The following is a 15,626-nucleotide window of genomic DNA, read 5'->3' as shown; positions in this document are numbered from 1 at the left end:
TGCGTGTAAAGGTAAAAACACTAAAGTGAGCTCTGATCTGCTGCAGCGTTGTGTTTGCGTGTAAAGGTAAAAACACTAAAGTGAGCTCTGATCTGCTCACGCTGGCTCTCGTTGCGTACGTGTTTCCATGTATACGTGTAAACTACAACAAACACGTGGGACTGTTTCCATCAGTGGGACGTTCAAGTGTCCTCGGTGGAGCCGAGGCGGTGGGAGGCTGCAGATATCGTCGTCTAACAACAAAGAAGAACTGTTGACCTCCATCTCACGACTGCGCTGGACATATAGAAACTTTACCGTCTCTATTTGCTGTCAGATAAACAATAATGCACAATTGTACCACATTTAAAAACGCGTCAAAAGTAGAAAAATCATTAAAACGAGCACAGACAGGAGCACTGTGAAACAGGTCCATCTTTGAATGCGTTCAGGCTGATGATCGCAGAGGGAATGAATCAGTTTTGTAGGTATTAGTTCTGCAGGAGTTTAGTTTGGTGTTTGATGGAGATGAGACGTGAAGCCTGAGCCCTTCCTCAGCAGCTGGAGCTTTCTTGTACGCAGAGTCGGTGCGCTGGGGGAAAGACAGGGAGGTGTCTATCTCCGTCCCCAAGGTATTTAAATGATGGCGCTTGTTCGACCAGCTGGCCTCCGACACTGAGGAGCTGGAAGAGAGGTGGTTGCTGTTGCTCTGCTTTCTCTCTCAGCTCACATGAAACAACCTTAGCTGAACTCCAGGTCGTTATATGTGTTATATATTCAGACAAAATGTCCTTTTAAGGTTTCTGGGCGTCAGATTTGTCAACATATTAAAGTTCCAGAGGTCTTAATGGACACGTTACTTCAAATAACATCAAAAAATCTAACATTGGTCCAATCGTTGTCTAAAACATGCTCCACCAGGTGGTTAAATGGTCCTTTTATGCTAAAAGTTGTGATTAAACTTAACATGAATATTCACTGCTGTTAATGTAATATTCATTCATTCATTCATCTTCCACTGCTTGTCCCTGTCGGGGTCGCGCAGGGGGGGGGGGGGGGCGGAGCTGACATCGGGCGTGAGGCGGGGTCCACCCTGGACAGGACGCCAGTCTATCACAGGACACATAGAGACGAACAGAGACAGACAACCATTCACACCTACGGGTGATTTAGAGTCATCAATGAACCGAACACCTGCACGTCTTTGGACTGTGGGAGGAAACCGGAGAACCCGGAGAAAACCCACACAGACACGGGGACAACATGCATATCTAATGTTATTCCTTTATGAAAAGATGATTTCAGTTTGACTTTCAGCATTTCTGAGATGTTTTCCATGTGCTGCAATGGTAAATATCTCCATAGATACACAGAAATAATAGTAGTACCGGTGCTCTTAATAACTCCATGATAACAAATTGACATATAGATAATTATAATCAGCGCCTTGAGTAGTCAGAAGACTAGAAAGGCTCTATATAAGTACAAGTCCATTTACCATTATAGCATTATAACAGCACACGTTTTGTGTATTTGCTGTTATTTATTTCAGTTTCACATAAACCATGAACAAATCCAATATTTAAAAAAACTGTGCAGTCGATAATAAAAAGGATAGTGACTGCAAAAATGTTTCTGTTGTAGTAAAGACATCAAAGAGAGATTGGGAACACACCGAGGTGAAACACTGATCACACAACAGTAAGGCAGTAAGGGCGCCCTCCCACTGTGCGTCCGTCCCGTGCCCCGTGCTTTAGGGTCCTTGTCCCCCCCTCCAGGCCCGTTTGTACTCACACTACCTGGGCCTCGGAGAATGCTTCTTGCTGCCTATACGTCATCACGCCGTAACACGTCACACGCATTGATGACGTCATGGCGATGCGTGGCTTTGTTTCCAGATCTTTCCGTAGACCTCGGAGTTTTTGTGCGTCTTGTCGACTGTTTTTGAATCTTTTCATCGACCAAATCTGCAGTAAACACTCCACCTCCGCATCACACCAACGTGAACCTTTCGCCGCCATTGTTTTAAATGTCCGCGCATGGTCCCTCCTTCTTTTTTCTATGTCCCAACAGGCGCACAGGAAATGACCTCAGAACCGCCGTAGGCCTCGTGCTTGTGCGCACGCTCGTGCTCGTACATGTGCAAACGTGCTTTACAAAAGCCCACCTCTCCCAAACGGGTCGTGGGCGGCAAGCATACCGCTCTTATGCGTGGTACGGTTGCACTCACACTGGTCAAACGAACTAGACTTTAGCTGTGAAAGGTGCTCGGGCATGGTACGGATGGACAGTGTGAGTGCGCCCTAAGACGATCAAACTGACTCCTGTTGGCTGAAGAAGGGAACAAGTCGAAAAACCAACCTGAACAGGAAAATTAGTTCGGTCAAGAAAAAGCTCTTATTGGGATTATTAAGTGGAACAGTAAGGGGCGCAGAGTTTCTCACATGGCTTGGTTGCATGAACCCGATGCCCTCTCTGCTGCAGGAGACTGTTGGGTCTCCACCAACACGTGTCAGCACTGAGCGGCAGCTACTGCGTCCCAGACGAATGCTGTGAAGTGAGGTTTATATATACAGCACCTTTCTGTTGGACGTCACAGATTGCGTCACAGACACAACATCAGAGTGGGAAAGCAAAACAGAGGCGAGTCTAAACAGGTGCTGCTGCTGCTGGTGGGCTGTTTGTAAAGGCGTCCTAAACTGTGTTTCACCTCCAACCAGCGCCAATCAGACGATCTCTGCGGGGTCAAGTGAAGTGTGATTCTGCTTTTGATTGATTCAGTGTGAGGAAATTAAGAGAGGCATGTTTGCCATACCAGCCGATCTACCCAGGACACTCCTGTTTCTCATTACCATCTCCAGGGACCACTATTCCCCCGTATGTTTCCCTGTTTATGACAATTTTCCACAACCTGCTTCTGACACTGTACAGTAGTAATACATGTTCATCTGCAGATGGTTTGTGGCTGCGGCTGAGTGAAATGACACATCATTAACGCGGAAAAAATATGAATTACATTCTCTAAAATGTACACTTTGTGCATTTACGCATGAGGAAAAGTGACTTTATTGTCAAGTTTATAACTACAGTTTTTAGTTTTTCACGATTTTTGCTGCAGTGAAATTTCTGGATACACGTAAATGTTTACTGGAAGCAGAAAGGGCAAAAAATACATGAATGAATGAATGAAAACTGATGAATATTAGTTCATGTTGGAGGGGCAAAGTATTCTGTGTTCTTTCCTGAGACTTAAAAGTCAAATATAAAGTATTTAAAGATATCAAAAGGCTCTCAGTATACTTATTATTCTGTTATTTTCATTCTGTAAAAGTCAGCAGAGTGTGTGTGTGTGTGTGTGTGTGTGTGCCCGTGTGTGTGTGTGTGTGTGTGCGTCTGTGTGTCTGTTAGTGTGTGTGTGTGTGTGAGATTGAAGGGTCAGTAAGTACATCAGGAGGCAGGGTGCCCTGATGAAGCGCTGTGATTCCCATTGTTTTATATCCTGAAATAGTCGGCCGGGACCTGCAGCAACAATGGCCCCAGACTATCAAAGAGTGGCACCACACACACACACACACACACACACACACACACACACACACACACACACAGTTGACTTGATTGAGTGGAAGCGCTCAGTGGTCGTCTGCTCTGCCGTCTCATCAGTAATGAGGGTTTGGGTGACGGTGGGTTGGGGTTAATGAGTTTAAGCTCGGAGAGCGACACTGATGGACGCTCACTCCACCAGATAAGATAATGGAGCTCCTGTTTCTGCCTTTCCTCTTCATTTCACGCCATCTTTGCATGTTTGACTGTGTTTCTGGGGGTTGGGTTTGTCGCCAGAGGGACAAGTGCAATTTATAAAAATTGAAATCACTGTGAGCATCAACACTGCTGCAGCAGATGGCTTGCATCTGTTTCTTTATAATTCATTTTTTATTGCCACAGAGAAGACTGCCCACTGTTTTAGTCGACTAATCTGTCATTTAGGTTTTAAACCGACTTTGATTTCTTCCGTATTCTTTTCACAGATCAGCGATGTATCAGCCAATAGAGCTGGAATAAAAACAAACCTTTCTCTGAGTGTAACCAGGCAACGCTTTTGCGTCGATACGAGCCTTAAGAACACGGACAGGAGTTAATAAAAGTCTGATCAAACAGTTTCCAAAGCTCTGACTTCTTTCACTTTCTATGACCAGGCAACAAGAAAACGAAGCAGGTCGTTCCTGCCCCGTGTGTCACTGTCGTTACTTATTAAACACATTCATTTGAACCCTAATAAACCATCTTTCCTAACTCTGACCGCGTAGTTTTGTTTGTATTCACAACATTTATCAGGTGTTGGCTGTGTTTTAAACAGCGACTGGAGCGTCACAGTCACAAATGACGCCAAATGTTCCTGACAGAACCGCCGTGTGTGTGACGAGTTTGGGATGAGGACGGGAAGGCCGGTCACCGTAACAAATTTAGCTGAACAGAAATGATTTTGAGAAGCGATAACTTTGCTGTTTTGAGACCATTTTCATCTGATATAATGATAATGTCATAATGATGCAAGAACACCCTCTCAAAGATCAATAAATGTTTATTTCTGAAGAATATTTAACACTAGAACTGGAAGACAGCTCTGGAAACAAAGCCACGCATCGCCATGACGTCATCAATGCGTGTGACGTGTTACGGCGTGACAGCCAACAGGAGTCAGTTTGATCATCTTAGGGCGCACTCACACTGTCCATCCGTACTGTGCCCAAGCACCTTTCACAGCTAAAGTCTGGTTCGTTTGACAAGTGTGAGTGCAACCGTACCGCTTGCTGTCCACAGCCCGTCTGAGAGAGGTGGGCTTTTGTAAAGCGCGTTTGCACATGTACGAGCACGAGCGCGCGAACGTGTACGAGCACAAGGCCTACGGCGGTTCTGAGGTCATTTCCTGTGCGCCTGTTGGGACATAGAAAAAAGAAGGAGGGACCATGCGCGGACATTTTAAACAATGGCGGTGAAAGTTTCACGTTGGTGTGATGCGGAGGTGGAGTGTTTACTGCAGATTTGGTCGATGAAAAGATTCAAAAACAGTCGACAAGACGCACAAAAACTCCGAGGTCTACGGAAAGATCTGGAAACAAAGCCACGCATCGCCATGACGTCATCAATGCGTGTGACGTGTTACGGCGTGATGACGTATAGGCAGCAAGAAGCATTCTCCGAGGCCCAGGTAGTGTGAGTACAAACGGGCCTGGAGGGGGGGACAAGGACCCTAAAGCACGGGGCACGGGACGGAGGAACAGTGGGAGGGCGCCCTTAGTCTCCAGTGTATCTCTGTTGGGCGTGTGATCCCTCCTCCTGTCGTGTTTGTGTTTGTCTTATACATCTGAACATCGTTGCACACGCCCGCCGTGTAGATACATGAGGCATGAACGTGAGCGTCAGACGGAGCCCAGAGAACGACATGATGTCCTAATATGGTTTGTTGTGCCGCTCTCCTGGAACAGACGCTGAACTTCTGGACTGAGCTTGGATTTAAAAATCTGACTGCTTTCAATACAGAGCTAAAAGAAGCCGTCTCCATGGAAACGGGCCTGCAGGCGTCTTGTTTGAAGACGGCGTTTGCACTTTGCTTCTTGTGACGTTATTGTTTTGAGCAGCAGCTGAATTAAGCTGAAGGAAATGAAAATAATGACCTGACGCCGCGTCTTTAAACGTTTTTTCCGCTTTGAGGTGAAAACAAATTGTCATCTATTAAAAGTGGAGCGTCTGTGACCCTCCGTGTTCGGCGTCTGGAGTCCAGACACGTAGCATCCTCTTCTGTTTGTCCTCTCCTGTTCCTCAATATGCTTTTATTTTGAAAAGGTATTTGAGCGAAGGGAGACTGGTTTAGAAGATACACAGTTAGTTTTACACATGTGGATTTAGAAAAGTAAGTTATATTAATGACATTCATGTTGGAATAGTTGTTTTTTTAGTTCTGGGACATAAAAACCAAATTCACGTTCCAGAAAAAAACACAACTTTCAGGACTTTTTTGTGCATTTTCTTATTTACTTGTACTTTTTTTTAACTATTTACTTTTTTATGTGTTTACTTATTTAACTATTTTACTTTTTTACTATCTTCTATTTTTAATGTTTTTTTCTTATTTACTTGTACTTTTTTTTAACTGTTTACATTTTTATTAAGTGTTTTTTTACTATTTCTTTTATATATTTACTTATTTACTTTTTTACTATCTTCTATTTTTAATTATTATTTTTTTCTTATATTCTTTACTTATTTAATTCTTATTTAGTACTTCACTATTTATTTTTCTTATTTACTTGTACTTATTTAACTATTTTACTTATTTACTTTTTTAATATCTTCTATTTTTAATTATAATTTTTTTCTTATATCCTCCACTTATTTAATTCTTTTTTAGTACTTCACTATTTATTTTTTGTTATTTACTTATACTTATTTAACTATTTTACTTATTTACTTTTTTAATATCTTCTATTTTTTAATTATTTTTTATTATTTACTTTACTAATTTACTTTTTTACTATCTCCTATGTTTTATTTATTATTTTTTTCTTATGTACTTGACTTATTGCCTTGTACTTAATGTTGCACACGGCTGAGCTGCTGAACAGACGTTCGTGGTTCTAAACACACAGACAATAAAGATCTGTTCTGTTCTAGTGTTGTTTTCAGTGTCTCCAGTGGAGCTGAAGGTGTAACCGTCCTCCTGTGTGTGTTGTGTGTTGTGTGTGTGTGTGCAGGGGCAGCTCAGAGCGCCGTAAGGAGAAGTCTCGGGACGCAGCTCGCTGCAGACGCAGCAAAGAGACGGAGGTTTTCTACGAGCTCGCTCACCAGCTGCCTTTACCCCACAGCATCAGCTCTCACCTGGACAAGGCGTCCATCATGAGGCTGGCCATCAGCTTCCTGCGCACACGCAGGCTGCTCGCCACAGGTATGCCCACTCTACACACAGACAGACACACACACACACACACACACACACACACACACACACACACACACACACATTGAAGTGGTCTGAAAGCTGGAGCAGATTTTTAGAGTGTATTAGGGTTAAGAGCATTATGATTGAAGTCTGAACAGCGAAACCTCATACTTTTGTTAACCGAGGATGCCATCGCCCCACCTTTGACCTCTAACCCCTGTGGCGTCACATAACAACAACAGTGCTGCTGCGTGAGAGGACAGAGACGGACCCAGAGACTGTTCACTGAACTGGACTCTGAGCCACATGCATGGGACTGAATGAGGCCCAGCACAGATGTCTCCCTTTTCCCTGATGCTCTGAATAAGGAGCTAAACTGCTCTAGGCTCTGTTTCTAAATCCAGTTCTAAGAAGCTGAGAAAAGTCTCTAAATGTAGTGAGAAAGTGGCGCCTGGGAGTGCTTTGGGACGGGGAAGGGGCTCCCAGCAGCGCCCTCTGCTCAGTGAGGACACTAACTGTCCTTGGGCAAGACACTGAACCCCAAATTGCTCCCTGTGCTGCGCATGGGTGTGTAAATGTGGTGTGAATGGTTAGATCAGATTAGATGGTATGTAGATGTCCACTGCCATGCGTGTGAATGTCTGTGTGAATGGGTGAATGTGACAAACACTGTGAAGCGCCTTGAGTAGTCAGATGACTAGAAAGGCGCTATATAAGTACAAGTCCATTTACCATTTACCAACTGCAGAGTGAGGGGGCTCCCAGCAGCCCCCTCTGCTCAGTGAGGACACTAACTGCAGAGTGAAGGGGCTCCCAGCAGCACCCTCTGCTCAGTGAGGACACTAACTGCAGAGTGATGGGTGCATCAGAGTCCAGAACAGCACCAAAGTCTCCACTAAGACCAGAAACAGGGACACGTTTGTCTCTAGGATGGAGGAGGATTTGGAGAGGAACTCTCCGGTGTTTGGATTCTCCACAGCGTCTCCCCGTCTCTTCTTCTCCGTTGTTGGTGTATTTCTGTGGCAGTTACAGCGCCACCTCCAGGCCGGGCATGGGAACTACAGTGTTTGGAGTCGCTGCACCTGGTTTCATGTGGACACAAGTGGATGGAGAACTTTTTAGCAGCGGCATTAAAAAAAAAAGAGCTTTTTTTTGATCGTGGAGGTGCTCTCAGCCGGCTCTCGACGAGCTAGCATGACGTGGTTGGTACCGATTCCTTATCCTAACTAGTTTCATGTGATATGACACGTGCACTGTAGCTTTTAAAGCCCACTCGATTCATTTTGCACATTAGGGAGAAGGAAATTAAATCAACAAATGCTCTTTTAAAAGCAAAAGTGTTACTCAGGCTATTTAAACCTGACCTAAAGGATGATGGGGCAGTTTCTCCTCCTCAGTCCATCGTGCTGCACTTTTGCCTCTTACTGTGGATCGTCTTAGGGAGAAGGGAAGAAGAATCCAGCATGCGCACAACATAACCTATTGTTTATGGAACTGAAAAATTGTGTTAACTGTCCAAAACTAGCTGATGTTTGTTTTGGTACGGACACACACATACAGTCCCTCTGCAGTCTGGTGCATTTAAGTGTGTGTGTGACTGTGTGTGTGATGACTAATCGTCCAGTAAAGTAGGGAGGTATTTGTCGGACATCACTTCTCCTCCTTCCTCTCGTCTTATTTAAATATAGAAGCCGAGGAAAAAAGAATCAGACCTATTGTTCTGGCATTCCTCCTCCAAACGAGATCAGAGAAGAACCAAATCAAACAGCCGCAGCAGCGCCGGCCGCCAGAGCTGCGGCTTTTTATCTTTCCTCAACAGAAACACTTTGTGCATTTGAGTTTACGGAAGAGAAGCTTTCCAAAGTCAAATAAGTCCAGTGAATACTCAGCCTTTTTTATATGCATCATTATGTCATGTGGAGAAAACTTGAACATATCAAGTCAAGTCAAGAGATCTTTATTGTCCCCGGAGGGCAGTTTGTGCTGCAGCCAGCAGCACAACAACAATTCACATCGATTCAACAACAAACAAACAAACAGTGCAACAGTGCCTCACTGGATAGAAAATGGATACAAATAAGGAGTTAAAGTGATTGTATTTTGATTAATATGAGCGCTCGACCTTATCTGTGTATCTCAACACGGCGGACTGCCAGTTCACTCTGCTGTTATTCCCTCCTTATGTAACGCTGACGCCGACTTAATGTCTTTTTATAAACTGCTTTGCATTGTTCTCCAGGGACACACAACCCAACGCTTCCTTAAACATCTGCTTCCTTTTTCTTTTCATTTCTCATCAGTGAGTAAATGTGACTCGTTAACTCATTTATTATTAAAGTGCAGCTTCTACGTCGACATTCGTGGACCCACAACCACACGACATCGGAGAAAAGCACTTTTTTTTCTACTTTAACTTTCACTCTGTAAGATTTTATATCGATTGAATCATCTTTTTAGTTCCTACCCATCAAATAGTGAGTTCAAACAATGGTGATCGATCATGTGACCCACTAATTAAAGCACTTTTTGCCCTTTTTGCTCTTTTGTAAACTTTATTGAAACACACTCACCTCCCTTCTTCCATTTAAATGATCTCCCCCTGGGATTAATAAAGTATATCTTGATGAGGTCAGGGGCCCATGAGGTCAGGGGCCCTGACTCATAAATGTATACACAAAATTACCAAAAATTACCACAGAGACAAATGACTATGGCGATGCAAGACGACCACGGAGAGATGCCAAATGAGTTGAAATAGAAACAACACCACTCAATAGAAACAAAAAACGATGACAAAGACAAAAGACAATGACTAAAAATAGGTGCAAAACCACCACAAACAGATGCAAAACCCCCACAAACAGATGCAAAAGGACTGAAAACAGATGCAAAAGGACTAAAAACGGATGCAAAAGGACTGAAAACGGATGCAAAAGGACTGAAAACGGATGCAAAAGATCTAAAGTTAGTGCACAATGACCACAGAGAGACCCGAAAGGACGAAAAGTCTTTGAGTTTGGGGGTCTTGTCCCTGTGTAGACAGAGTGGGGGGCCTCATACATGTCTGTGCCCAGGGGCCCACGGTTTCAAGATAGGTCCATGCAGTAATGGGCCCATAGTAACACAACAACTATATGTGTTTTCTTGGTATCTAGTTATGCAGACAGTTTCAGTTTCGTTTTCCCAGATGTTGCCTCTGACACTTCAGCTCAAACCCCGTCTCCCTGTTACTCTGAGCATTAGACCTTAAGAGTTATCAGAGACGGCCTCACAGGAGGAAGAAGGGCAGGAGGGATGAGGAAGAAGGAGGAGAGGAAACGCTCTATGAGGTGAGCAGGAGGAAAGCAGTCAGAGGAGGAGGAGGAGGAGGAGGAGGAGGAGGAGGAGGAGGAGGAGGAGGAGGAGGAGGAGGAGTGGAGGTAATGAGGGCCGGGGAGCAGAGGAGGACGGGGCGAGTGCTGCGATGCTGCAGCAGATACACTTATCAGGCCGCTCCCATCGCTCCGGGATGGAAGCGAGAGATTGGAGAGGAAACACGGAGTTCTGCCCATCGTTCAGCTGATGCTGGCGTTACCCCTGCTAGCCATAACACCCGGCTGCCTTGGCGCCAAACTTGCACACACACACACACACACACATACACACACACACTGCATACGAACCCAACAGCAGCGCGTTATGCAAGCGGAGGGAACACCTTCCTTATGTAACGTGAGCTCAGCTGCGATGGACAGATTAGGAGGAAGGTTGATACGTTTGACTTCACTTGGATCAAAAATATTATGAAACATCTTAAATTATAGGGCGTTCTTCGCAGCATTGATGAGTAATGGACTAAGCTATTTGGAATAATAATAATAATAATAATAATAACGTCTCTTAGGGCGCACGCCCACTGTGCCTCCGTCCCGTGCCCAGTGCTTTAGGGTCCTTGTCCCCCCCTCCAGGCCCGTTTGTACTCACACTACCTGGGCCTCGGAGAATGCTTCTTGCTGCCTATACGTCATCACGCCGTAACACGTCACACGCATTGATGACGTCATGGCGATGCGTGGCTTTGTTTCCAGATCTTTCCGTAGACCTCTGAGTTTTTGTGCGTCTTGTCGACTGTTTTTGAATCTTTTCATCGACCAAATCTGCAGTAAACACTCCACCTCCGCATCACACCAACGTGAACCTTTCATCGCCATTGTTTTAAATGTCCGCGCATGGTCCCTCCTTCTTTTTTCTATGTCCCAACAGGCGCACAGGAAATGACCTCAGAACCGCCGTAGGCCTCATGCTCGTGCTCGTACACGTGCAAACGCGCTTTACAAAAGCCCACCTCCAGCTGACCGCAGTTATGCGTGAAGCGGTTGAACTCACACTGGTCAAACGCACTAGGCTATAGCTGAAAAACCTGTTTTGGCCCGGTGCGGAAGGACAGTGTGAGTGCGCCCTTAATATCAATATTACATCATTTTTAAATCACCCAAATCATCCTATTCTGCATTATATGTTCTGGAGAAAAGGGGTTTCCTATCCGGGCCTGTCCGACCTGTACAGATATCTCTGTGGCTCTAATGTTTACAGGGTTTCCTCTGACTCTGGTTCTGTTTTACACCCTAAAGTTGAAGTGTTTCCAATGTTATGAGAGCAGACGCAGGAGTAACAATCTGAGAAAAGGGCAAGAAAAAAATGAATCCCTCACATGATGTGGGAGAGTCTCTTATGAGCTGTCACTTCACTCTGTCCAGCCCCACAGAAGGAATGTCGAAAAACAGAGAGGAGGGGATTATCTCCTCTTCTGCAGACTCTTATTTTGAAAGGGCGGTTACGCAACCGAAGAACAACAGAGAGACGAAATGTGCAACTCGCTCCGAACGGCCGGTAATCACAGCTCAGTATTTAGGCCAAAGGTGCTGCTGGTCTTTGGACTGGACCCTGAGAGTCTCCCCAGCTCCCCGGAGCCCATGAGAACACTCCGGGCTCCTCCTCCTCCTCCTCCTCCCCCCCGGGAAGTGAACGCTATCTGGGCCCGAGTCCAAACTGGAGCCCCGGGCCTCGCAGGGAGCCTTGAGAACCGGCCTCTCTTATCTCAGGGAAGCACACTGGAGGAATCGAAAACACCGCCGCCCCCACCGGCTACTGAGCTTTGTTCAGCGTGAAGCCACTGTACACACACGCACACACACACACACACACACACATACACACACACACACACACACACACACACACACACACACACACACTCCCTCAGCCAGTTTTTTTTATTTCTGCAGCTAAACATCACGGACACACTGGAGTCTCTCTGGACTTATTGCATAATGTGTAAGTTATGGTTAGAGCCTGATGATATCGTTGGACCATTGTCGGCCTGTCACAGACACATCAGTATGTACTGATCGGCATTGATCTTTTCTTTTTTACAGATATAGACAGTTATTACAGTACTTTAGATCTGTATATATTACCAAATATATGTTACTCACTCACTCATAATCAGCCTCTTGTCCCTGTCGGGGTCGTGGGGGGCTGGAGCCGATCCCAGCTGACATCGGGCATGAGGCGGGGTCCACCCTGGACAGGACGCCAGTCTATCACAGGACACATAGAGACGAACAGAGACAGACAACCATTCACACCTACGGGTGATTTAGAGTCATCAATGAACCGAACACCTGCACGTCTTTGGACTGTGGGAGGAAACCGGAGAACCCGGAGAAAACCCACGCAGACACGGGGACAACATGTAAACTCCACACAGAAGGGCCCCAGCCGGGGTTCAAACCAGGAACCCTCTCGCTGTGAGGCGACAGTGCCAACCACCATGTTATCTGTATAATATTGTTGTTAAATATGTTGTTTGTATAACTGGAGTTTGAAACATAAACAATTCCCCCGGGATTATTAAAGTATTTCTGATTCTAATGTCAAACAGTTTAACTGATACTGAACAAACAGTACTTTATCATTCAACATTGACTGATCCTGCATAGGATGTTTATTTAGATATTTCTTATATTTTATTGTTATTTATTTATTTATTTAGTTTCTCCTGGAACTGGTATCAGTCTAAAATGTGTGCAGCTGTTGTAGCTTGTGCGGTTTGAGTGTAATTGTCAGCGTCGGGGATCGGGTGTGGCCTGAGGCGCAGGAAGAAGCACCAGTTGGTTTTGGCCCCGAGCCGAAAGAATCACAACTGATGCGCACACACACACACACAAACACACACACACACACACACACACACACACACACACACACACACACACACACACATTTCTAATCAGCACTGAGTGAAAGAGAAATGATCCGTGAGTGTGACCCACCTTGCTCTCTGTCCCCCTCCAGGCGGCGGCAGCAGCAGCAGCAGCAGCAGCAGCAGCAGCAGTCCTGACAGCGACGAGGACGGACACATGGACAGCATGTACCTGAAGTCTCTGGAGGGCTTCGTCACCGCGGTAACGTCCGACGGCGACATGATCTTCCTGTCCGAGAACATCAGCAAGTTCATGGGGCTCACGCAGGTACACAAACACACGCAGGTACACAAACACACGCAGGTACACAAACACACGCAGGTACACAAACACACGCAGGTACACAAACACACGCAGGTACACAAACACACGCAGGTACACGAACACACGCAGGTACACGAACACACGCAGGTACACAAACACACGCAGGTACACAAACACACGCAGGTACACTAACACACGCAGGTACACAAACACACGCAGGTACACAAACACACGCAGGTACACAAACACACGCAGGTACACGAACACACGCAGGTACACAAACACACGCAGGTACACAAACACACGCAGGTACACAAACACACGCAGGACACGGGCGTTAGAACAGAACGTGCGGTTATTTCAAGATGCAGCAGTTTGACAAAACACTCACTTCCCTGCGAATGAACATCCCTCCTTTCATTCAGAGTGTTTACACCTGCTTTGAGATTATATTTAATTATTTTAGGGAGACATTGACCCAGACGGACACACTGACACATGGATGTAAACTGTCCAACGAGCCTGTTTGTGAAATACCACACATGCCAGCAGAGTCTGTGTGTGTGCATGTGTGCATGTGTGTGTGTGTATGTCTGTATGAGCGTGTGTGTTTTCAGGCTAGACACTCTGAACACACTGCATTTTTTAATTCTCTGGCAGCAGCTTGAGAAGCGAATCACACGAGAAGACATTAGGTTTACTGTAGATTTTCTTCAGTTCGTGTTTGTTTCGCCCAAAAAACCACCACCGGCAACAATGTCCTAAATGTCAGGGGTGTCAAACTCCAATTCACAATGGGCCAAGTTTAAAAACTCGAACAAAGTTAAGCGCCAAAAAAGAAAAAGGCAGCAAATGTGCATGTGTTCCTTCTCTCCAGATGTGTAACGTTGAACCTTTCCAGTGCAGCTCCTTGTTCTTGTCGTGGTGTTTCTTCTGTTTGATTCTTTGGTTACAGCCACGGTGACAAACAGCTCTTTACCTTCAGACACAGATCATCTGCTGAAAGCTCCTGTCCTCCATCTTTCTTTGGGTCGTTTTTGGGGAGGGGTGGATTCAGTGTGTCTGCAGAGACTGGTAGCATGGATGCTCATGTGTGTGAACAGAAAAGTAGACGTGTGTGTGCTTTATACTCACGGGCCAGCTCTCACAGAACCTGGATATGATCTTAGGGGCCAAATATAATTACACCGCGGGCCAGATTTGGCCCACGGGCCTGAGTTTGACACCCCTGTCTTAAGTCATCACCAGCAGCTGATACATCGTCCGATCTCCCGACCCTGCAGCGCGTCCAACCCTGATGCAGACTGTTGCTGAGACAGTAACAGGACGGCCATGTTCTATGTGAGAATGTTATTTTGTTACGTTGTAACATCAGTTGTGTTTGTGTTTCAGGTGGACCTCACCGGCCACAGCATCTTTGACTTCACCCATCCCTGTGACCACGAGGAGATCCGGGAAAACCTCAGCCTGAAGACATCTGGTCAGCACGCACTCTCACACACACACACACTCCTGCTTCTCACCTCATTACAACCATTGTCCACAAACGAACGTAAGAAGAGCAGGCTATCACCTGTTATCACATATTAACGTCGCTGTTAGCTTGGTCAGGACTCATGAACATCCAACGTGGCCGGAGTGGTGTTGAAAGTCCTCAGCAGTGTCAGATGTTATCGCTCCGTTAAATGTGTGTTATCAGAGGTTATCAACCTTGTAGATACGTTAGAAGGCGCCGGCTACAGGTGAAGAGCAGGTTATCACCTCTTCACATCCTAAGGTCGCTGTTAGCTTGGTCAGGACCCCCCTGGCGCCCATTTCTAACGCTCTGGGAGTCCCGTTGGGAATTCAGAACCAAACTAACCCGAGGTTCTGTGTCAGTGGCGTGCACAGGGCGGCCCAATTGTTGAAATATGTGTGCTAAAGTGCCCTCTAGGAGCCAAACATGTGCTAAAGCGCCCTCTAGGAGCCAAACATGTGCTACAGCGCCCTCTAGGAGCCAGAATGTGTGCTAAAGTGTCCTCTAGGAGCCAAACATGTGCTAAAGTGCCCTCTAGGAGCCAGAATGTGTGTTAAAGTGTCCTCTAGGAGCCAAAACATGTGCTAAAGCGCCCTCTAGGAGCCAAAACGTGTGCTAAAGCGCCCTCTAGGAGCCAAAACATGTGCTAAAGTGCCCTCTAGGAGCCAAAACGTGTGCTAAGGTG

At 45.8% G+C, this 15,626-nt stretch overlaps 1 protein-coding gene across 1 annotated transcript in view; it reads left to right on the top strand.

Moving 5' to 3' along the window:
- The window catches only part of epas1b (endothelial PAS domain protein 1b), a 68,964-nt gene that overhangs the window by 21,463 nt on the left and 31,875 nt on the right, over nucleotides 1-15,626 (top strand). The window contains exons 2-4 of the mRNA XM_083922524.1: nucleotides 6,732-6,922; nucleotides 13,253-13,428; nucleotides 14,818-14,905. Of these exons, the coding sequence (XP_083778650.1) occupies nucleotides 6,732-6,922; nucleotides 13,253-13,428; nucleotides 14,818-14,905 (455 nt within the window). The remainder of the gene's footprint in view (nucleotides 1-6,731; nucleotides 6,923-13,252; nucleotides 13,429-14,817; nucleotides 14,906-15,626) is intronic.

Source organism: Echiichthys vipera, assembly GCF_963691815.1.
Source record: "Echiichthys vipera genome assembly, chromosome: 11".
Lineage (NCBI taxonomy): Eukaryota > Metazoa > Chordata > Actinopteri > Perciformes > Trachinidae > Echiichthys > Echiichthys vipera.
Note: the sequence above shows the minus strand (reverse complement) of the source record. Positions and strands in the feature narration are given on the sequence as shown.